We start from the raw sequence: 24,019 nt of genomic DNA, 5'->3' as shown, positions 1-24,019 counted from the left end.
GGGTAAGGAATAGGCTGAGGGTGACCAACTCCCAGTTTGCCCAGAACTGAGGGGTTTCAAAGAATGCAGGACGTGTAGTGCTACAACTGGGCAGTCCTGGGCAAACCAAGAGAGCTGGTTACCCTACTTGTTTTATAAATTAGCTTTTAAAAAAATTACAATGATATAGTAAGAAATAAGATAAGCCTAAGGGATGATTGAGAGAGATGGGGTAAGGGTCATGGCCATGGGGACTGGTAGCATACTGCCTGGGAGGCAGTAGAGAGCAAAATGGATAAGACTATGGGTTCAAGTCAGAGGGTTCATATTAAAATTTGAGCTGTATCCCTTATTCACTGTGTGACCTTGGGCATATTATTAATTTCTACGTGCTTCAATTTCATCTATAAAACAAAAGTAAATAACAGTAACAATCCAATGTGACAGTTTTGAGAAATAAGATGCTAAATGCAAACTTAACATACCATAAGAATTGAATAAATGAACTCATCTTTTCTTAAAACATGAAGAGTTTAATGGCTTATTTGTAAATTGTCATGATGTGGGCTCTTCTAAACAACACTGTATTTTAAAGAAAAGAACAAAGTTCAAGAGTGGAACCCCATAAAACATTTCTGTTGGCTCAATGACTGCATTAAAAATACTTTTCAATATGCAATAATTTATTTTAAGTAACAAAACACAGGCTAGGCACAGTGGCTCATGCCTGTAATCCCAACAATTTGAGAGGCTGAGGCAGGCAGATCGCTTGAGCTCAGGAGTTCAAGACCAGCCTGGGCAACATGGTGAAACCCTGTCTCTACCAATAATACAAAAGATTAGCTGTGCGTGGTGGTATGCGCTTGTGGTGCCAGCTACTCTGGAGGCTGAAGCGGGAGAGTTACTTGAGCCCAAGGTGTGTGGGGAGGTTGTAATATGCAGAGATGGTGCCACTGCACTCCAGCCTGGGTGACAGAGTGAAATCCTGTCTCAAAAAAACAAAACACAAATATTTTATAATTTTCTTATTTTTGAGACAGGGTCTCGCTCTGTTGCCTAGGCTGGAGTACAGTGGCACAATCACAGCTCACTGCAGCCTCAACCTCCCAGGCTCAACTGATCCTCCCACCTCAGCCTCCTAAGTACACAGGCGCACACCACTACCACGCCCTGCTAGTTTTTGTTTGTTTCTTCCTTTTTTTTTTTTTTTTTTAAGAGATGGTATTTTGCCATGTTGCCCAAGCTGGTCCCGAACTCCTGAGTTCAAACAGTCCTCCCACCTCTGCCTCCCAAAGTGCTGGGATTACAAGTTTGAGCTACTGTGCCCAGCCTCATAATTTCCCAGTTATTTTGAAGTAGTGTCCACATTCTTCTATCAATTACTTTGTCTTCTCTCACCATCCTAAAACGTCGTTTTGCTGAGCATGAATGACTAAAACTTGTCCACCAAAATATTAGCTTAAAAAATAATATCCCCAAATCTAATCTTGTATAAAGATAAATCAGGAGATAATAAAATGTACAGTTCTGTTATACAATGCATGATAATTTTACTCAGGATGCATTAACAGAGTTTCTGTAAAATACAAGAACCATTAGTAGGGTGATTCGTAAACCTGCAGAATGCACAGAAACACCTGTAAGTCTTTCCAAAGCATATCAATGGCCTAGATATATCAATAACATCTGGAAATCACTGTCTTGGTTCATTTAACACTAACATAATGTAAGTAGTATTTACATTATTTACAGTAGTCATACATTTTTAGGAATCTTTCTACTGTGTAAAGGAGGAAGAAAAATATTTACAAATGATCTTTGTTTAGTCTTCTCTTCTAAATCACTTTCCTTCTTCCCTTTGTTAGCCATACAATATGTAATGCATATTGTCACTGACTGCTTAGGTACTCTAAATTTATGAAACTTTACATGCATCTGTTTAATATTCACAGCCAATCTTAGTTTCCAAGATGGAGAGTAGGGCAGCATGCTTATGCTTAATGGATGCATCCACTAACAAAAGTAGTGATGAAGTCAAATATGAAGTCATAAGAAACAAGATTGTATATTAAAAATCTAAGTAATGCTTACTATTTCTATCAGAGGGTTGTTATCTAAAAGGTCATGCTTTTGAGGAGAGAGAAAAAAAAAAACACTAGACATAATACATCATAGAATTTCCACCAAAAAAAAGGGTAACATTTTTTGCCCAGTTGAAGTGGACAGGCATTACTTGACAGAGGGTCTTGATTCAGTGTGTATATGAAGAAATGGTAGATTTTTAAATCTTTTTTCCTGTGCTTAGTGGGCACAAAATTGTAACAAAAATTACTATGTTTCCTCCTGTTCTTGCTGATGGCTAGCATAAAATTAAACTTTAAAAATCCTAGCTGTCTTTAATACAATGCTTCCCAACCTTTTACATTTCACAGTAAAATAACAATTTAAAGTTGTGGGGCATACCAGGTTCACTGGACAAGATGCTTGAAACCAGAACTCACTGGCCTGGAAGCTTCTCTGAACACTTTGCAGGCCGAGGCATGGTTGTAACCTGTATGTAGCACCCAGTCTGAGAAGCTAGGCTTGAATGTAGGCCAGACTAAATATTTGAAAGTTTAAAAACACCATATATATGGTATCATTTTAATTAAACGACTGACATTGTGATTAAACAAAGGAATGAAAATAGCAGTTCCTAAGGGCTCCGATGACTACTGCAGCAATGGAAATAAACAATTCCTGTCACTCACTCTTACACCACATTTTAGCCCACATACATCAAACTCAGTTTTAGGCACCAAGACTCACTCAGGCCCAAGAAGGTAGTAAGGAATTCCTACTCTGCACATTGCAAGTTTAAGTTTACGGGCATCCAGTGCCAAAATGTCACAAGCTAACCTGCAGAAACTGAATGACCATGGAATGCTGAAATTCCAAAAGAAAAACGTTTCTTCACTTCAACCTCTTAATCCAGAAAAGGACTCATCATGTAAACAGACCCCAAATAGGTTGCCAGGCTATTTACAAATTTATTACGAATAAGGTACATAGTCCAATACCAGTACAATTTTATTTTAGAAGTGGAAGGAATGAAGAGCAGTGGCTTAAGATTTCTATATAGGGGGAAATCCAGTGACCATCTGGTTAGAAGTGGGAGCTGGGGAAAGTGTCTTGAAGCTCAGCAAGCAAAGCAAGCGTGCTTTCCCCACCCAAACTGCATTTATTTGAGGTGAACATTAGGGAGCTGATGAGGACGAGGAGGGCTATGATAAAACTCTCTGAAGCCACCCCTTCGTGCCATTACTGAGTGTTAGAAAGTACCTAAATTTATTTGGTGCTTTCTCATATTAATACTGTAAATGGTTAACTATTCTCACATTAGGTGGAAAACAAGATTAGGTGTTCTACAAATAGGAAATAGCAACAACTTATGTATTATTTTCTCCCATAAACTAGCAAGAAATTAATTCTTAATGATTTCCAATATAGTTATATTCACCTGTGCAAATGTCCCTGTTCAGCCTACGCTGTGCTTAGATGGCCATGGTCATTGGTTGTATTTGTAAAATAAGAGCTAAGCAGAAAAGAAGATTTTAACATATAATTTGGACTACTGAAGAAGTCTTTGAAGAGATTTCTTCGAAATTTTGGGCAATCATGAAGCAACAGCAGTTTTCCTTAAGTAATCACAAGGAATTTGGGTCCTTAATAAAAATAAAACTTCATTACATGATGTGTATTGACAAATTAAATGAACTTACTTTCTAAAGTACAACAAAGGCTTCAACAATTTTTCTGTTGCTATAAACACTAATTTATTAGGAAACAGGAACTGATAAAAATATCTTAAGTTAACCTGCACATAAAAGAAGGCTCTGCCTCCAATGTGAATGAGACAGCGGCAAACGGGTATGGATTTACTTGAGAAGTGCTGCTACTGTAGGCATAGCAATTGGATTTGCATTTGAACAAAGTCAAGCTTATTAGTAATGAGAACAGAGACAAATCTGAGACTGATCAAAGTGGGTACCTAAATCAGTTCATGATAATGTTCTTTAATACATCTGGTATAAATATATTTGAAACACTCATTCTCTTACCTTCTGCAGTTTAATTTGAAGTTTAGGCTTACAAAGATTTCCCAAAGTTAATCCAATGCATCCCCCCTCTATAATTTCATTTCAACTCTAGAAGTCAGAATGATATAGTGACAAGAATATTCAATAAGGAGCTAGGATTCATGAGTTCCAAAAACCCTGACTGCTATCAACTTAGGTCATTACTTTTAGTAAATCATTTACTAGGCTTCTAGGTTTGAAGGAGATCACCTATAAATTAAAGACCAGCTCGAAATTTCTGTGATCTTACCTAAAATATGTCATTGTATTATAAATAATCCTGTTACTATGGATACAAATAACATGTGTGTAAGTTTTGGATGTTTGATTTCTTATGTTACATGGATTTTTCTAGGTGTACCTTTACAGTTTCTGTCCTATGCTAACTATATACTTAGGTCTTTAAGTTAAGGCTATATTTTTTAAGAAATAAACTCAGGGAGCAGAGACCACTTAATTGTCTAGTAAACTTGGTGAACTGTGCACGTGGTAACTAATTGACTGATATTCATATATAAAGTAGGTACTTTATACTGCAGTTTGACAAATTTAGTCTAATTCCATCATCAGAAAGAATGGGGCAGTGGAACTCATTTAATGAGCTTCAATATACCAATATGTTGGCTGGGCATGGTGGCTCATGCCTGTAATCCCAGCACTTTGGAAGGTCGAGGCAGGCGGTCACGAGGTCAGGAGATCGAGACTATCCTGGCCAACTCCGTGAAACCCTGTCTCTACTAAAAATACAAAAATTAGCTGGGCGTGGTGGCACATGCCTGTAATCCCAGCTACTCAGGAGAATCGCCAGAACCAGGAGTTGGAGGTTGCAGTGAGCCAAGATGGCACCACTGCACTCCAGCCTGGCGACAGAGCGAGACTCCATCTGAAAACACACACACACACACCCTCAATATGTTGATTCATTTGATGAGAAATGATTAAAGAAGAAATACTGACCAAGACCATAATCAATACTGCAATCAAATGAACATTCTTTTCTTTAGCAGTCTTTAGGCTAATAATTCAATCTTTTGAATTTAAGCTTTCTGGATGTTACCTATTACTTCAAAATTGTTATAATTTCCTTAAATCTAAGCCTCCATGCTTCTATCCTTCCCCTTTTCACCCCTACAAATAGGATTCATAAAACATGTAGTGGGAATACGAGAAGTGGACTCAGGAAGAGCAGAGCTAACTACTTCTAAGTATATTTGGAAAGTTAACACATTTTGTCATGCCACATAACTAATTCCTTTAAAGAAATTGATATTTAAGACATTTAGACAGTATAGGATTATCTGGCCATGCAGATACATGAATGCTGAATTCTGCCACATTCCTAGTTATAAAAAGATTCAGGTTAAATACAATCGAACTATTAATTTGTATTAATCTTTAGCCCATTTTGGCACTTAGACAGTTGGTCATCTCTGATCTAGATGTTTTATAGGTACATAGTTCAGTTCTTCCTACATACAACATCTTATAGCTTCTATATACCTCATTTCAAACAAAACAGAATTTCATAAAAGCCTCATGTAACTTCTGTTTCTACCAATCATTATGTTACATGAAATAGTATTTGATCAATAAGGCAATTCTGTGTCAAATTTTATACACAATTTGCTTCTTACAAAAGAAAGACTGTAACATCTAGAATTTATTCAAAATGTGTCATGGTACAAATTCTTTTAATGTCGCCAACCTAATTCATAACACTGTCATGAGAATTACTATTACCTTGTATGAGTTACTCCAGGGATCAACAAATGACAACCTGTGGACTAAATTGAGCCCATCGCCTATTTTGTTTACTGGAACATAGCCAAACATATTCATTTACATACTATCTGAGGCTGCTTTTACCCTACAATGATGGAGCTGAGTAGTTTACAAAAGAGACTATACACGAACAGCAAAGCCTAAATTATTTTATCTGCCCTTTATAGAAAGTTTGCCAATCCTGAGCTACCCTAAGGGTCTCATCATAATGGAACTTACAGCAGTCAAAACACTATTACCAACAGAACAAATAGAGTGCTTTCATAAATAAAACACGAGGCACATTAATAAATGGTTATTATATTAAAATGCTTCAGGTATTTAAAACCACCCAAAGTTAATACTAAAATCAAAATGAATATGTTCCTTCCAATAGTCTTACTATGTTTCTTCATAAAATATTTCTGTAAACATAATAAAACTTGTTTTAAGTGTAACTTGTGAATTTATTTGACTTAATCACGTTTAACATTTTTATTTGATCCAAGCAGTCGGGCAGAAATTACTTTGCAAATCAAAAACTCACACATAAATCAACTACATACATGTTAGTGAATAAAATTTCCTTCAAATGTAGTGAACTAAATTTTTAAACATAGTGCTTTTTTCCCAACTAAATCTGCTTTTCTCAAAACTGTATAACTTTGTAATTACTTTATGTTTGTCCCTATAGTCTCTGCAAAAACAAATTTTGATTACTTTTTTTTTTTTTTTACCTTGAGATCACGGTACACAATCTTTCCGGAATGTAGATAGTCCAAGGCAGAGACAATTTCTGCACCATAGAAACGTGTGCGGTCCTCAGAGAACACCCGCTCTCTCGACAAATGGAAAAACAGCTGCAGGGTAAACAGCAGGGACAGGATTGTAATAATTACTGATTTAGTGGGGGAAATTAACACAAACATAAAACACCTCTCATCACCATATTGTGATGATAGATAGTGTACTCTCAGTGGACACTGAGCACTCTTAGACAGCAGCTGGCTTATCTTTTCTAGGTTTCCAAGGGGAAACTGCGAGCTGTGAAATCAGCGTTTTAATCAATATACCAATCTTGTTTAAGGCATTCTGCTTGCTACCCATTTAACCTTCAGTTACCAGAGGAAAAAGGTATGCATCATCAGATTGCAGTTTCCCCCTCACTGTACTGTTGCTTCACTCTTCAAGGATTAGGTATTGAGATATTACTAAAATAAATGAACACAAGCACAGATATATTTTCTACTTAATTATTTGATTTCAAAGACAAGACTGTCAATTTGCTGAAACTGATTTACGCGAACTTGTTATATTCTACAATTTTTGATTAATCATGATATCTCTAAAAATATTTTCAAAGTCAAATTATTATTGAAAATAGAAAATAATTTGACATTTTCTATGGTGAGAAACTTTAAGGTTTTATGTTTTTAATTTATTTTAGTAATGCCCAAAATGAACTGAGAAACATCCATTATTCCTATTGCAGTTCTCAATGTATATTCTATTTTCAATAATAATTAGCTACAATGCCAGTCCTTTCTCATATAATCACTTAAAACTATAAGCCCATCCATTTCCTAGTCAACCACTTAAAACATATACCATTCAATAGTCAACAAACATTCACTGGGTGCTTACTGTGACCAAGCACACGGCTCTCCAATAGGCCACTTCTTCATTAAAGAAACTACAAATATTATCTCAATTGGACAACATACAGGAAGAAAGAGCAGGTTTCAGGCACTGTGAATTGACTATCAATCTTTGTTGTTGAAACATGCTCAGAACAATGAAAGATTGTTTACAGTGCTGAGTATATTGCCAGGTATCATGGTTATTAATAGATACACAATACATGTCTGTGAAAAAAATGAACCAATCAGCCAATGTACCCTTGACTGCAAGATCAGAAATTTTTCCCTTACATGGATCATTGACTCGTAATGTTTCTACAAAATTGGTGAAAATTATGGTTAACTAAGATTTGTTCTGCATACACCAAAGTCATTATTTCAAGTAACATAAAACAGGCTCCCTACAAATTCATTCTTCCCCATTCCCACCCCCACCTTCACTTAACAGCATATTATAAGATAAGCTTTATGCATGACCCATTGGCACAGTAAACAGAGAGAGAGAGAAAATATCACCTATAGCCCCAAAAAGTGTAGCACAACAATAATTATATTAAAACTAAAATATTTTGCAGTCTCTAAACTTTAATGCTTCCTACTATATTACTGTATTTTATCAAATCTCATATGCTACGAATTGGGACTGCATCATCATTTTATAAAACACCAAGGTAAAAAAGGTTGTCAGTTAAAACTATAACACATGATCTATTCTAAAAGGCATTCTGATTACAGAAATGTTAAGTATATCTTCCAAATAATCAAATACAGTATGTGAAAAATCAAGTCATTTATACAATTACTCAGGGATATTTTTAAAAATTCATTCATTTCATATAGTTAGATATATATTATCAATGTATTACCAGCCTAACAAGGATAGAAAGTAGAAGGAGCCATGTTTTCCAGGTTAAAATAATTTCTGCCATGCAAAATATCACTAACTTTGATGAAAAGATCGTGTGATCTCTATGTGGAGTTGCAGTAGTCTTCTAATGAGATGAAAATAGTGATTAGGTTTCTAAATTTTCTTAAAAGAATGTCAAGCCTACTTACCCACTCATTTAACTTTACAAAAAATATGGATCCTCCCTAAATCGATATAATATATGCAAGATTCTAGATCTTTATTTAGACTATGTATCTTCAATGTGTCTGCCAGCCAATTTCTATAAATGTATCAGCTAAAAATTATATTTAAGGGTAAGAATTTACTTCTCAGTCTGCTATCTGATGTGTAACCTTACTACTTTATGGAACTTGTTAAGATAACCAACAACCTCTTAATCGCCAAATCCAATAATCTATTTACAGTCTGCACTGCTTCTTCCAATTTTGAAGCTTAGGACATCACCTACTGCCCTCTTTCTTGAAACACATTTCTGGGCTTTGGTAATATGACTCTCTCCTGATTTGCCTCCTAACTCTCTGGCTAATCCTTCTCAGTTTCTACTTTGGCTCTGAACCAACTTTTCAATTCAGCATTCATTTAGTGAGTATCAATTATTTTAAAGTCACTGCTGGGCACTGGAGAAGAAAAAGAGGGAATACAGTGATAAGACAGAATCTCTTATGTTTCCAAGCATTGACTGTGGTAACATTCTCATGAGTATACACTTAACTCCAAACCCATCAAGTTGTTCCTATTAAATATATACAGCATTTGTATATCAATCATAACTCAATAAAGTGGTTTAAACAAAAGACAATTCCTGCCATTAAGCAATATGAATGAAGAGGACACAGGTATTGATTTTTAAAAAAAGAGGGTTGCGATACATTTTATAACTCAGATATTAAAAGTACTTTGAAGGCAAAGAGGGATTAACCTGTGCTGGCATCATGTAAGGAGACTTGATAGATAAGAAAAAGCTTTACCTAAGTTTTGAAGAATAGGTTTTTCATAATGGAAAATTTAAGGGAAAAATCTCCAAAAAAGTGCTACTCAAGTTTTATCCATTTGTATTTCCAACACAGCCTAGGACAGTACCTGCACATAGTAGGTGATTAATAAAAATTTAGAAAGCATTAATACTAAAGAGGAAAAATAGCAATGGCAAGAAGACACATGTAGGGAACACATGTAGCCAAAAAATAATATGTAATCAGAGAAATAATAGGACTTCTGGAAAAAAAAGATGAGATCAGATTGGTTAGGATCTTTACTAACATGACAAGAGCATGAATTTTTTTTCTGTAGATAATAAGTATGAAAGAATTTTAGGTTAAAAATTAGCATAATTTGGATCCACATATGCAAATCAATGAATGTAATTCATAATATAAACAGAACTAAACACAAAAACCACATGATTATCTCAATAGACACAGAAAAGGCCTTCAAAAAAATTCAACATCGCTTCATGTTAAAAATTCTCAGTAAACTAGATATTGAAGGAACATACATCAAAATAATAAGAGCTATTTATGACAAACCCACAGCAAATATCACACTGAATGGGCAAAAGCCAGAAGCATTCTCCTTGAAAACCAGCACAAGACAAGGATGCCCTCTCTCACCACTCCTACTCAACATAGTATTGGAAATGCTGGCCAGGGCAATCAGGCAAGAGAAAAAAATAAAGAGCATTCAAATAGGAAGAGAGGAAGTAAAATTGTCTTTGTTTGCAGATGACATGATCCTGTATCTAGAAAATCCCATCCTCTCAGTCCAAAAGCTTAAGTTGATAAGCAAATTCAGCAAAGGCTCAGGATAGAAAATCAATGTGCAAAAGTCATAAGCATTCCTATACAACAACAACAGAGAACCAAATCATTTATGAACTCTCATTCACAACTGCCACAAACAGAATAAAATACCTAGAAATACAGCTAACAAGGGAAGTGAAGGACCTCTTCAAGGAAAACTACAAACTACAGCTCAAGGAAATAAGAGAGAACACAGACAAATGGGAAAACATTCCAGGCTAATGAATATGAAGAATCAATATTGGGAAAATGGCCATACTGGCCAAAGTAATTTATAGATTCAATGCTATTCACAATAAACTACCATGGAAATTCTTCACAGAATTAGAAAAAAACTATTTTAAAATTCATATGGGACCAAAAAAGAACCCACAGAGCCAAGACAATCCTAAGCAAAAAGAACAAAGCTGGAGCCATCACACTACCTGACTTCAAACTATATTACAAGGCTATAGTAACCAAAACAGCATGGTACTGGTAACAAAAACAGACACATAAACCAATGGAACAGAATAGAGAACTCAGAAATAAGACCAAATATCTACAACCATTTGATTTTTAACAAACCTGACAAAAACAAGCAATAGGGAAGGACTCCCTATTGATTGATTGATTGATTGAATGATTGAGACAGAGTCTCGCTCTGTCACCCAGGCTGGAGTGCAGTGGCATGATCTTGGCTCACAGAAACCTCTACCTCACAAGTTCAAGCAATTCTCCTGCCTCAGCCTCCTGAGTAGCTGAGATTACAGGCATGTGCTACCACACTGGGCTAATTTTTATATTTTTAGTAGAGATGGGGTTTCACCATGTTGGCCAGGCTGGTCTCAAACTCCTGACCTGAAGTGATCTGCCCACTTCAGCCTCTCAAAGCACTGGGATTACAGGCATGAGCCACTGCATCTGGCCAGCACTCCCTATTTAATAAATGGTGCTGGGAGAACTAGCTAGCCATATAAAGAAAACTGAAACTGGACCCCTTCCTTATACCTTATACAAAAATTAACTCAAGATTGATTAAAGACAAATGTAAAACCCCAAACTATAAAAAACCTAGAATAAAATCTAGGCAATACCATTCAGGACATAGGTATGGGCAATGTTTCATGATGACAACATCAAAAGCAATTACAACAAAAGCAATAATTGACAAGTGGGATCTAATTAAAGAGCTTCTGCACAGCAAAAGAAACTACCATCAGAGTGAACAGACAACCTACAGAATGGGAGAAAATTTTTGCAACCTAGCCATCTGACAAAGGTCTAATATCCAGAGTCTAGAAGGAACTTAAACAAATTTACAAGAAAAAAAAAATCCCCATTCAAAAGTGGGCAAAGGACATGAGCAGACACTTCTCAAAAGAAGACATTTATGTGACCAACAAACACATGAAAAAAAGCTCAACATCACTGATCATTAGAGGATGCAAATCAAAACCACAATGAAATAGCATCTCACACTAGTCAGAATAGTGATTATTAAAAAGTCATGAAACAATAGATGCTAGTGGGGCTACAGAGAGATGGGAACACTTTTACAATGCTGGTGGGAATGTAAATGAGTTCAGCCACTGTGGAAGACAAGTGTGGCAATTGCTGTAAGACACAGAACCAGAAATATCCTTTGACCCAGCAATTTCATTACTGGGTATATACCCAAAGGAATACAAATCATTCTACTACAAAGATACGTGCATGCATATGTTCACTGCAGCACTATCACAATAGCAAAGTCATGGAATCAACCCAAGTGCCCATCAATGATAGATGGATAAAGAAAATGTGGTACATATAACCCAAGAAATACTATGCGGCCATAAAAAGGAATGAGCTCATGTCCTCTGCAGGGACATGAATGGAGCTGGAAGCCATTATCCTAAGCAAACTAACGCAGGAACAGAAAACCAAACACCGCATGTTCTCACTCATAAGTGGGAGCTGAACAATGAGAATACATGGGCACAGGGAGAACACCACCACACATTAGGGCTTGTGGGGCAGAGCCAAGGGAGGGAGATCAGGAAAAATGGCTAATGCATGCTGAGCTTAATACTTAAGTGATGGGTTGATAGGTGCAGCAAACCACCATGGCACACATTTACCTATGTAACAAACCTGCACATCCTGCACATGTACCCTGGAACTTAAAAATAAAATAAAATAATTAGCATAATGTTAAAAAGGCAATTCAGGTAGCAATGAGAGAATCAACTAAAAATGCCTGAGACTACAGACTGCTAAACAATTTTTAAAGTACAACAAAAAAGTTACTGATCACCACTGTTATGAAAAGCTGCAGACACAATGAGAGAAAACCGTACCAATCTGCAAGGACATCACTATCTGGTTACAAGAGCCAGATACATAAACTTTTCTACTAAAGTTACGGTAATTATTATAAAGCAGAAAAGACATTCAAAGAATAAGCATCAGAAGTTATATTTGAGCTCGCAGAGAGCTTCTGAGGGACATCAGCTAAGGTAGTAGTAACAGACATATAAAGAGAATCAATATTCCAGAGGGAACTAGCTTTTACCACTTGGGTCAAGGGAGAAATCAACGATGTTGAGGTTTCTCTATGGCTGACTGAGTAGATGCTGATATAAAGGAAAAGAATGGGAATGGGGACAGAGGAGCAATGGGTTTTATTTTGACATGCTGATATCTAAATAGGCATTTGATAACACAGCTTTGCAAGGTCATGAAGGTAGATATGGGAATCATTCATAGAAAGGATATTGTTAAGACTGAGAAAGCAAAGAATAGTCTAGGAATTCAGTAAAAACTGAAAAGATAAGTGAAGGCAGAATCTTAGGGTATACTATACATAGGACAGAAAAAAGCAGAACAGGACATTCAGATGGAATACTAAGAGATATAAAAAAAGGAAGCAAGACTACAAGAAGTGAAGGGAAAATAAAGTTTCAGAAAGACAGGAACATTTGCTGTACTTAGGAATTAGGTCATCTGTTACTTTTCAAAGGTAAGTTGTCATATTTAGGTGGGCTGAAAAGAGAATGTGAAGGTAGAAATAATACACCATTACTTTAAAAAAATGAATGAGGTGAGCCAAGGTATTATTGAACCAGAAGGTTTCTGGTGCTACATATTAAATAGTGCCTTCAAGAAAAAGGTTTGTCTAAAGAAATTGACTTATATAACTACAATTCATATGGAATAGGTACACAAATGAAACACCAAAGAAATAATGAAGCAAGGAACAGGTTATTTTAGGTTATAAAAATTTAATACAGAATACTTGAACATGACAATATATGATAAAGTATATGGGAAAATGACAAATAGTGCAACAATAATTAACTGTGAAGAAACATAAAATTTAATTTTCACCTCATAACAAAATAAAATTTATATGTATTAGTCAAATATAAAATTAAAAAACTAGAAAATATGTGTAAGTGGTTATCTAGTCTCAAGATGAAGAAGAATTTTCTAAGCATAAAAGAAATGGAAGAAACAGACTTTTTGCTTTTCCCCAAGAGGGTGGGTTAGAGGCTTTCTTCATGCCTCAGCCACTTGGACATAGCAAGATAGCAGATAAAGATAAACTCTGTGAGCTTTAATTCAAGAAGGAAAACAGGAATCTACTGGAATCATGAAGTACACTCCAGATCCCAGAGAGGAGAAGGCCAGCAAACAGCCCCAGTGACGGCATCCAGCTGATAAAAGTTAAGTGAAGCCCCAGTGCATGAGAGAGGCAAGGAGCCTCCCTCTGTGACTCACCCTTCCACTGGGGATCCAAGCAACCTAGGCCAAGGGAGACCACTTTGTTTCTCCCAATCCTGGAGCTAACTTGGGGAGTGGCCTGGAGTCACTGTGACGGAAAAAGCTGAAGGCATTTTTCCAGACCCGGGAAAAAGAGCAGGACAATGTTTTAAATTTGGGCACATAAAAAGTCAGCCATTCCTTGGTGACCCAGCAGTGTGGCTGCACAGGCATGTCAGTCTTGGACCAGAGATCAAAACACCTGCTCTGGAGTGGGATAGGGGCTTCACAGTCAAAACCGTGGAAAGTACCCCAACAAAAGGGCTAGAATTGTGCTTTCCCCACTTTCAAGCCTGGGGCAGCAGGAGAGCCGCTACAGCTGCAGTTTCTCCTGGGCTGCAAAACTTGCAGTCACGTTCAGCTTGGCAACCTGGAACAGATTCGCATGTGCCATTGCTGGGTAACCCACTCTGTTCTCCTGAGATCGTGGTGCAGTAGGGCCCTTGCTGCTCCATCTCCAAGCACATCTCTGGCATCCAGAGTAACCATTTGCCTAGTTCAGTAGCCTGAGCCACCGCACTCCTCCTGGACATAACGTTATGGTGAAGCAGAGCTCTCTCTGCTCCATACCCGGGAAGATCCTAGGCATTCAGAGCACCTCCTTGCCTGCTTCTGGAGTTTGAGTCACCCCACCCCTCCTATGCAGAGATCTTAGTGCAGGGGGTCTCTGCTCCATGCTCTAGGCATCTTGAGCACCTGCTCTCCTGGACTAGAAGTTTAGACCATCCCCTATCCCTGTGCAGAGAACTTGGGGCTGAGGAGGTTTCCCAGCTACACTACTAGGCACATCTCTGGGCCCTTGGTGGCCACCCACTGCATTCTCCCTCAGCACTAGTGCCTGTGTCTGTCATCAGGGGACCTGTAGGTGGACCTGTCAGGTCTGGCCCTGCCATTCCTGCCCTCTGCCAACCCCCTGACCCTGGGGCTGGGCAGTGAGCTCAGACCATGGTACATTCCATGAATTGGCCATAGCCTGTGGCAACAAAGAGCTTCTGCCAGTAAACAAGTATCAAGGTATACACTAAGCCATGTTGGCTGCAGTTAGCTCTTACCTCTAAGTGCCATCTACAGGCTTGCAGGTCAAATGCCACAGCCCAAAATAAAATTGGCCAAAAGCAGCACAGAGGACTAAAGAAACAAAGTCAAAGACCCTACCCAGAATTCTCTATAGTCACATTCTGAAGGGAGGGGAAGAAAAGGGAAAGGAGAAAAAAATATATAATAACATTAGAGGGAAAGAAAAAGAAAGAAAAAATCCTACCCGCATGAAAATAATTACAGAAGTTACAAGTGTTAGGGTCTCCAGATAAGAAAAAAGCAGCGTAAGAATTCCAGCACTATGAAAAATCTGAATGTAGTGATACCACCAAAGGATCACACTAGCTCTACAGAAATGGTCCCTAACCAAAATGGAAACTCAGAAATGACAGATAAAGAATTCAAAGTATGGATTGCAAGTAAGCCCAATGAGATCCAAGACAAAAGTTGAAAATCAACCAAAAAAACCTTCTAAAGTAATCCAGGAAATGAAAGAAGAAATAAGCATCTTTAAGAGAAATCAATCAGACTTTCTGGAATTGAAAAAATTCACATAAGGAATTTCAAAATACAACTGAAAGCTTTAACAATAGACCAGCCCAAGCAGAAGAAAGACTTGCAGAGCCTGAAGACCAGTATTTCAAACTAATCCAGTCAGACAAAAATAAAGAAAAAATAATTTTAAAAAATGAATAAAGTCTTCAAGAAATATGGAATTACAGAAAGTGATAAAACCTACAAATTACTGGTATTCCTGAGAGATAAGAAGAAAAAGTTAACAATGTGGAAAATATATTTGAGGAAATAACTCAAGAAAACTTTGGTAATCTTGTTAGGGAGACAGATATCCAGATACAAGAAACCCAGAGTACAACTGTGAGATACTGTGCAAAATAAACATAACTAAGGATATTATCACCAGACTGTCCAAGGACAACACTAAAGAAAAAAAAATCTTAAAGGCAGCTAGAGAAAAAGGGCAGATCAGAGGGAATGTCATCAGGCCAACAGTCAACTTCTCAGCAGAAACCTTACCAGCCAGGAGAGACTGGGGACCTATTTTTAGCATTCTCAAAAAAAAAAAAAAAAGAAATTCCAACCAAGAATTTCATAACCTGCCAAACAAAGCTTCATAAGTGAATAAGAAGTAACATCTTTTCCAGACAAACAAGCACAAAGGAATTTGTTACAACTAGACCAGCCTTATGAGAGATCCTTAAGGGAATTCTAAATATGGAAACGAAAGAAAAATAAATGCTACCACAAAAATGCATGTAAGTACATAGCCCACAGACCCTATAAAGCAAAAACACACACTAGAAAGTGTAAGGCAACCAGCTAATAACTTCATGATAGGATCAAAACATCACATAACAGTATTAGCTTTGAATGTAAATGGTCTAAACACCTCACTTAAAAGGCACAGAGTGGCATGTTGGATAAAAAAACAAGACTCATCCATCTGGCTGTCTTCAAGAGACCCATCTTATATATAATGACACCTATAGGCTCAAAGTAAAGGTTTGGAGAAAGAGCTACCACACTAATGGAAAACAAAAAAGAGCAGGAATCACTATTCTTTCATCTGATAAAACAGACTTCAAACTAACAGCAGTTAAAAAAAAAAGACAAAGAAGAGTATTACATAATGATAAAGGGCTCAATTCAACAAGAAGACTTAACTATCACATATATATCTTCCATATATATAATATGTATCTCTCTCTCTTCCAGTATGTATATATATTCCATATATATATATCTCTCTTCCATGTGTATATATATATATATATACACACACACATATATCTTCCATATATATATCTCACATATATGTATGCACCCAATATTGGAGAACCCAGAGTCATAAAACAAGTACTACTAGATCTACAAAAAGACATAGACAGCAATACAGTAATAGTGGGGGACTTCAACACCCTACTAGCATAAGTGAGATCATTCAGGCAGAAAAGTTACACATTCTGGACTTAAACTCAACACTTGACCAACTGAACCTGAAAAACATCTACAGAATACTCTACCCATCAGCCACAGAACATACATTCTTCTCAGGTGCACATGGAACAATACTCCAAGACTGACCACATGCTCGTCCTTAAAGTAAGTCTCAAAAAAAAAAAAAAAGAAAGAAAAAAGAAAAAAAAAGAAAAAGAAAAACAACAAAAAAACCCTGAAATCGTACTAACCATAATCTTGGACCACAGTGGAATAAAAACAGAAATCAATACCAAGAAGGTATCTCAAAACCATACAGTTACATGAAAATTAAACAACTTGCTCCTGAATGTCTTCTGGGTAAACAACAAAATCAAGGCAGAAATAAAAATAGTATTTGAAATAAATGAAAATAGGTACACAACACACCAAAATTCCAGGGATGCAGCAAAAGCAGTGTTAAGAGGAAAGTTGAAAGCACTAAATGCCTACCTCAAAACATTAGAAAAATCTCAAATTAATACTCTAACATCACATCTAGAGGAACCAGGAAAACAAGAACAAACTAACCCATAAGCTAGAAGAAGAAAAAAAATAACTAAAATCAGAGCAGAACGGAATGAAATCAAGACCTAAAAATCCACATAATGAAATGATGAAGCCAAAAGTTGGTTCTTTGAAAGGATAAAGAAGATTGCTAGACTGCTAGTGAGATTAACAAAGGAAAAGAGAGAAGATATAAATAACCACAATTAGAAATGACAAAGATTACATTACAACTTATCCCACAGGAATACGAAAGGTCCTCAGAGGCTATGTGTCTATACCTACAAACAAGAAAATCTAGAGGAAATGGATAAATTCCTGGAAACACACAATTTACCAAGACTGAATGAGGAACAAATTGACACACTGTACAGACTAATATCGAGTTCCAAAACTGAGTCAGTAATAAAAAAAACCTACCAACCAAAAAAGTCCCAAACAAGACGGATTCACAGTTGAATTCTATGTGAGGTACAAGGAAGAGGTGGTATAAATTCTACTGAAACTATTCCCAAAAAATGATTTTACAAAGCCAGTAACAACCTGATACCAAAACCTGGCAAAGACACAATGAAGAAAGAAAATCACAGGACTATATCCCTGATGAACACAGGTGCAAAAATCCTCAACAAAATACTAGCAAACTGAATTGAAAAACACATCAAAAAGTTAATTCACCATGATCAAGTAGGCATCATTCCTGGGATGCAAGGGTGGTTCAACATATACAAATCAATAAATGTGATTCACCACATAAACCAAATTAGCTTTCAATAAAATCCAACATCACTTTATGATAAAAACCCTCAACAAACTAGGCATCAAAGGAACATACCTGAAAATAATAAGCACCATCTATGACAAACCCACAGCCAACATCATACTGAACAGGCAAAAACTGGAAGCATTCCCCTTGAGAACTCGAACAAGATATGGATGCCCCCTCTCACCACTCCTACTCAATATATTACTGGAAAGTGCTAGCCAGAGAAAATCAGGCAAAAGAAAGAAATAAAAAGGCATCCTAATAGGCAAAGAAAAAGTATAACTATCTCTCTTTACTGATAATGATTCGATACTCAGGAAACCCTAAGGGCTCCACCAAAAGGCTATTAGAACTGATAAATGATTTTTGCAAGGTTTCAGGAGAGAAAATCAATGTACAAAAATCAGTAGCATTTCTATATACTGATAACATCCAAGCTGAGAGCCAAATCATTTACAATAGCCACACACAAAAAAAAATCCAGGAATACATCTAACCAAGAAGGTAAAAGATCATTACAAGGAGAACTACAAGACACCGTTAAAAGAAATCATACATGACACAAACAAATGAAAAAACATTCCATGCTCAGGGACTGGAAAAATCAATATCAGTAAAATAGCCATATTTCCCTGCCCAAAGCAATCTACAGATTCAAGGCTATACCTACCAAACTACCAACATCATTTTTCACAGAACTGGAAAAAAAAACCTACAAAATTAACAAGAAACCAAAAAAGAGCCAGAATAGCCAAAGCAATCCTAATCAAAAAGAAGAAAGCTAGAGGTATCACATTACCTGACTTCAAACCATACTATAAAGCTACAGCAACCAAAACAGCATGGTACTGTACAAAAAACAGACACAAAGGCCAATGGAACATAATAGAGAGCCCAGAAATAAAGCCAGCCACCTACAATAATCTAATCTTTGGCAAGGCTGACAAAAATAAGCAATGGGGAAAGGACTCCTTATTCAATATATGGTGCTTCGACGGCTGGTGAGCCATACTCAGAGGAATGAAACTGGACCCCTATCTTTTACCATATACAAAAATTAACTCAATATTGGTTAAAGATTTAAACGTAAAACCTCAAACTATAAGAATCCTAGAAGAAAATCTAAGAAACACCATTCTCGACATTGGCATTGGAAAAAATTATATGACTAAGTCCTCGATAGCAACTGAACAAAACCAAAAATCGACAAGTGAGACCTAATTACACTAAAGAGAATCTGTACAGCAAAAGAAACTATCAACAGGGTAAACCTACAGAATGGGATAAAATATTCATAAACTATCTGACAAAGGTCTAATATCCAAAGTGTATAAGAAAGTTAAACAATTGAACAAGCTAAACACAAGTAACCCAATAAAAAATGAGCAAATAACATGAACAGACATTTCTCAAAAGAAGACATACAAGCAGCCACCAAATATGAAAAATGCTGCACATCACTAATCTTCAGGGAAATGTAAATCAAAACCACAATGAGATATCATCTCATACCAGTCAGAATGGCTGCCATTAAAATGTCAAACAATAATCGGTCTAATAGTACAATAACATGTTGACAAGGCTGCAGAGAAAAGGGGATGCTTATAACACTGTTGGTGAGAATGTACATTAATTCAGCCACTATGGAAACCAATTCTGAGATTTTTCAAAGAACTTAAAATAAAGCTACTATTTGACCCAGCAATCACAGTACTGAGTGTGTACCCAAAAGAAAACAAATTGTTCTATAAAGTAGACACAGGCACTTGCATGTTCATCGCAGAACTATTCACAACAGCAAAGACATGGATAGACCGGATTAAGAAAATGTGGTGTATATATATATATGCCATGGAATACTATGCAGTCGTAAAAAGAACAAAATCCTGTCCTTTGCAGCAACATGGATGCAGCTGGAGGCCATTATCCGGAGTGAATTAACACAGGAACAGAAAACCAAATACTGCTTGCTCTTGCTTATAAGTAGGAGCTAATCAATTGGTACTCATGGACATAAATATGGTAACTATAGAAACTGGAAACTACTAGAGGAGGGGAGGGGGCAAAAAGGGTGGAAAAACTAACTGTTGGGTACCATGCTCAGTACCTGATCATGGGATCATTTGTATGCCAAACCTCAGCATCATGGCCATATACCCAGGTAACAAACCTGCACAAGTACCTTCTTGAATTTAAAATAAAAGTTGAAAAAAATAAAAAAGAAATGGAATAATAAAGGGAAAGTCCAGTAGATTTAGCCATATAAAGTAGCAAAGATAGAAATAAAATGGAGTATTTATAACATGTGACAAAGCTCATATTCTTAATATAAAAAAAATTAAAAGACTAAAACACAAAAAATTGGGTAAAGGTACAATTAACCTGAGAGGGCTACAAATTATTAATGTATATGAACATAGGCCACCTTATAATAATCAATGTAACAGAGACAAAACTTAAAAAAGGACAATTTTAAATTTATGAAAAATTAGCATTGTCAGTGAAAGTGAGGTGAGATAAGCATCTTTATACACTGGTGGCTAGTATGTAAACAGACAGTCTTTGCAAAACAATCTGGCAATAGATAGCAAGATAATTTTTAAAGTTCGGTAGTTGCTCTCCTAGAAATTTCCTTAAAAAATAAAAATATACGCTGGGTACAGTGGCTCACGCCTGTAATCCTAGCACTTTGGGAGGCCGAGACTGGCAGATTGCCTGAGCTCAAGAATTCGAAACTAGCCCAGGCAACACAGCGAAACCCCGTCCCTACCAAAAACACACAAAAATAGCTGGGCATGGTGGCGGGCGCTGTAATCCCAGCTACTCAGGAGGCTGAGGCACAAGAATTGGTTGAACCTGGGAGGTGGAGCTTGCAGTAAGCCGAGACTGCACCACTGCACTCCAGCCCCCGTGACAGAGCAAGACTCCGTCTCAAAAATACATACATACATACATACATAAAAATATAGAAGCCATCTTCTACACAAGGATATTTTCAGAAGTATATACATTGAGAAAAATGTGAAAACGGCCTTCCAACCAGGTTGAAGAAAAATTAGATTTTTACCTCACAATATAATACGATAAATTTCAGATTTTTTAATATTTTAAATTTCAAATTTTTTATATTTTTTAGTTAACTACTAGTTAAGAACCAGAATATATGAGTGAAAAGTCAACAGGACTGAACTTACCCAACTGCCCTAAACATTTGATGGGCATATCTAAAACAGAAGATGAAAACTGAGCAAATATATAAAAGAACTCTCATTAGATACTGGACAAGAGGAAGTGCATGACGAAGGTACCTGTTACAACAGAAACAAATGAGGTGAGCCATATGATTATCCACCTTTTGTTTGGGGGCACTTTCTGACACATTATTGAGGAAGAAAAATCACAAACCTAATTCAAGGGTTTCACTGCTGAAAAGATAAACATCAGATTTTGAGGATGATGAGGTAGATGGCATTTGCAGGACAGAACACTAGTGAGGAGGAAGCTATACAGAATCTGCACAGTTGAGTCTGCAGTTGAATACTAAGCAATGCATGTGTAGGGTTTAACTTTATGAGGACAAGCAGAGAAGGAAAGGAAAGCTGTAAATATGTAGTAGCTCTTAGAGCTCACGCAGAGCTGAGAGACATTCAATTTCTAAGGAGTCAGAGAACAGTCATTACTGAACTCTCAGGCATTCAGTAGATATCTCAAGAGTCAGAGTGAAACCTGAACTTACACGAACAAAGCTAACATCAATACTGAAATATCAATCATATTTGTAAATACTGCCTTCCAGAATAAAAACTAACACTCTGACAGAAGAAAACAAAATCCAGTAACTCACGTAAAACTCAAATTATCTAATCAATGGAAGAGAATCAAAAGCCAAAAATAAATCCATGCCTATATGGTCAACAAACATTTGACAAGGGTACTGAAAATACATAAGGGAGAAAGAACAATCTCTTCAATAAATAGTGCTAGGAAAACTGGATATACACATGCAAAAGAATGTAATGGAGTCTTATCTTTCATCATATCAAAAAACCAACTCAAAATGGATTAAAAACTTAAACGTAAGACCTGAAACTATAAAACTCCTAGAAGAAAACATACCAAAAAAACCTCCTTGATATTGGTCTTGGCAAGTATTTCTTGGATATGACACCAAAAGCACAAGCAACAAAGGCAGAGATAAATAGGTGGGACTACTATTTATCTCTTTGCTTATGTGAAGCAAAGAAAACAATCAACAGAGTCAAAAACCTATGGAATGGGAGAAAATACTTGCAAATAATATATCTGATAAGAGGTCAATATCCCAAATATATACAAAACTCGGCTGGGCACAGTGGCTCACGCCTGCAATCCCAGCACTTTGAGAGGCTGAGGAGGATGGATCATGAGGTCAGGAATTTGAGACCAGCCTGACCAACATGGTGAAACCCTGTCTCTACTAAAAATACAAAAATCAGCCAGGCGTGGTGGCAGGCACCTGTAATCCCAGCTACTCGGAAAGCTGAGGCAGGAGAATCGCTTGAACCCGGGAGGCAGAGGTTGCAGTGAGCTGAGATTGTGCCACTGCACTCCAACCTAGGCAACACGAGCAAAACTCCATCTCAAAAAAAAAAAAGAAAAGAAAAAAAAAAGAAAAAAGAAAAAAAATCTGATCAAAAAATAGGGAAAGGACCTGAATATACTTTTCAAAGAAAATATACAAGTGGCCAGCAGATACATGAAAAGGTGCTCAAGATAGATCACTAGTCAACAGAGAAGTGCAAATCAAAACCACAATGAGATATTACCACACACCTGTTAGGATGGCTATTATAAAAAAGATGAGATAGCAAGTGCTGGTGAGGATATGGAGAAAAGGGAACCCTTGTGCACTGTTGGTGGGAATGTAAATTGGTATAGCCATTATGGAAAACGGTATGGAGGCTCCATAAGAAACGAAAAATAGAACTATCACATAATCCTGCAATCTCACTTCTAGGTATATATATCTATCTGAAGGAAATGACATCAGTATTTCAAATAGATATCTGTACTCCCACATACACTGTAGCATTATTCACTGTAATTAAGGCAGGACTGCAGGTATCTCTATTCCAAGAATGGAAACACTCTAGAATCTAGATTTCTTGGATATGAAGAAGCAACATCTATCAGCAGATAAATAGATAATGAAAATGTGGTATATTTATACAATGGAATATTATTCAGCCATAAAAAGAAGGAAGTCCTACCATTTGTTACAACATGGATGAACCTCAAGGGCATTATGTTCAGTAAAATAAGTCAGGGGTGACAAATACTGTATGATCCACTTATATGGGGAATCTAAAAGAACCAAACTCACAGAAACAGAAAGTAGAATGATGGTTGCCAGGAGCTGGGGTAGGGAGGTAAGTAAAATGGGGAGATACTTGTCAAATGGTACAAACTTCCAGTTACGGGTAAGTTCTGGGGATCTAATGTACAGCATCATGACTATAGTTAATGATACTGTACTGTATATTTAAAATTTGCTAAGAGAGTAGGTCTTAGGTATTCTCATCACACACATACAAAGGTAACTGATAGGTGACAGACGTATTCACTAATTCAATTGTGGCAATCCTTTCACAATACATACACGTATCAAATCACTACACTGTATACCTAAAATTTATACAATTTTATTTGTTCATTATACCTCAATAAAGCCAAGAAGAAAT

The 24,019-nt window shown here is 36.7% G+C and overlaps 1 protein-coding gene across 5 annotated transcripts in view; it reads right to left on the bottom strand.

The window, feature by feature from the left end:
* Positions 1-24,019, bottom strand: part of AKT3 (AKT serine/threonine kinase 3) — a 360,266-nt gene that overhangs the window by 66,744 nt on the left and 269,503 nt on the right. For all 5 annotated transcript variants that reach the window (XM_016934876.4, XM_016935872.4, NM_001280064.1 and 2 more), the window contains 1 exon segment: positions 6,596-6,718. In XM_016934876.4, the coding sequence (XP_016790365.1) occupies positions 6,596-6,718 (123 nt within the window).

Source organism: Pan troglodytes, chromosome 1, assembly GCF_028858775.2.
Source record: "Pan troglodytes isolate AG18354 chromosome 1, NHGRI_mPanTro3-v2.0_pri, whole genome shotgun sequence".
NCBI classification, from domain to species: Eukaryota; Metazoa; Chordata; class Mammalia; order Primates; family Hominidae; genus Pan; species Pan troglodytes.
Note: the sequence above shows the minus strand (reverse complement) of the source record. Positions and strands in the feature narration are given on the sequence as shown.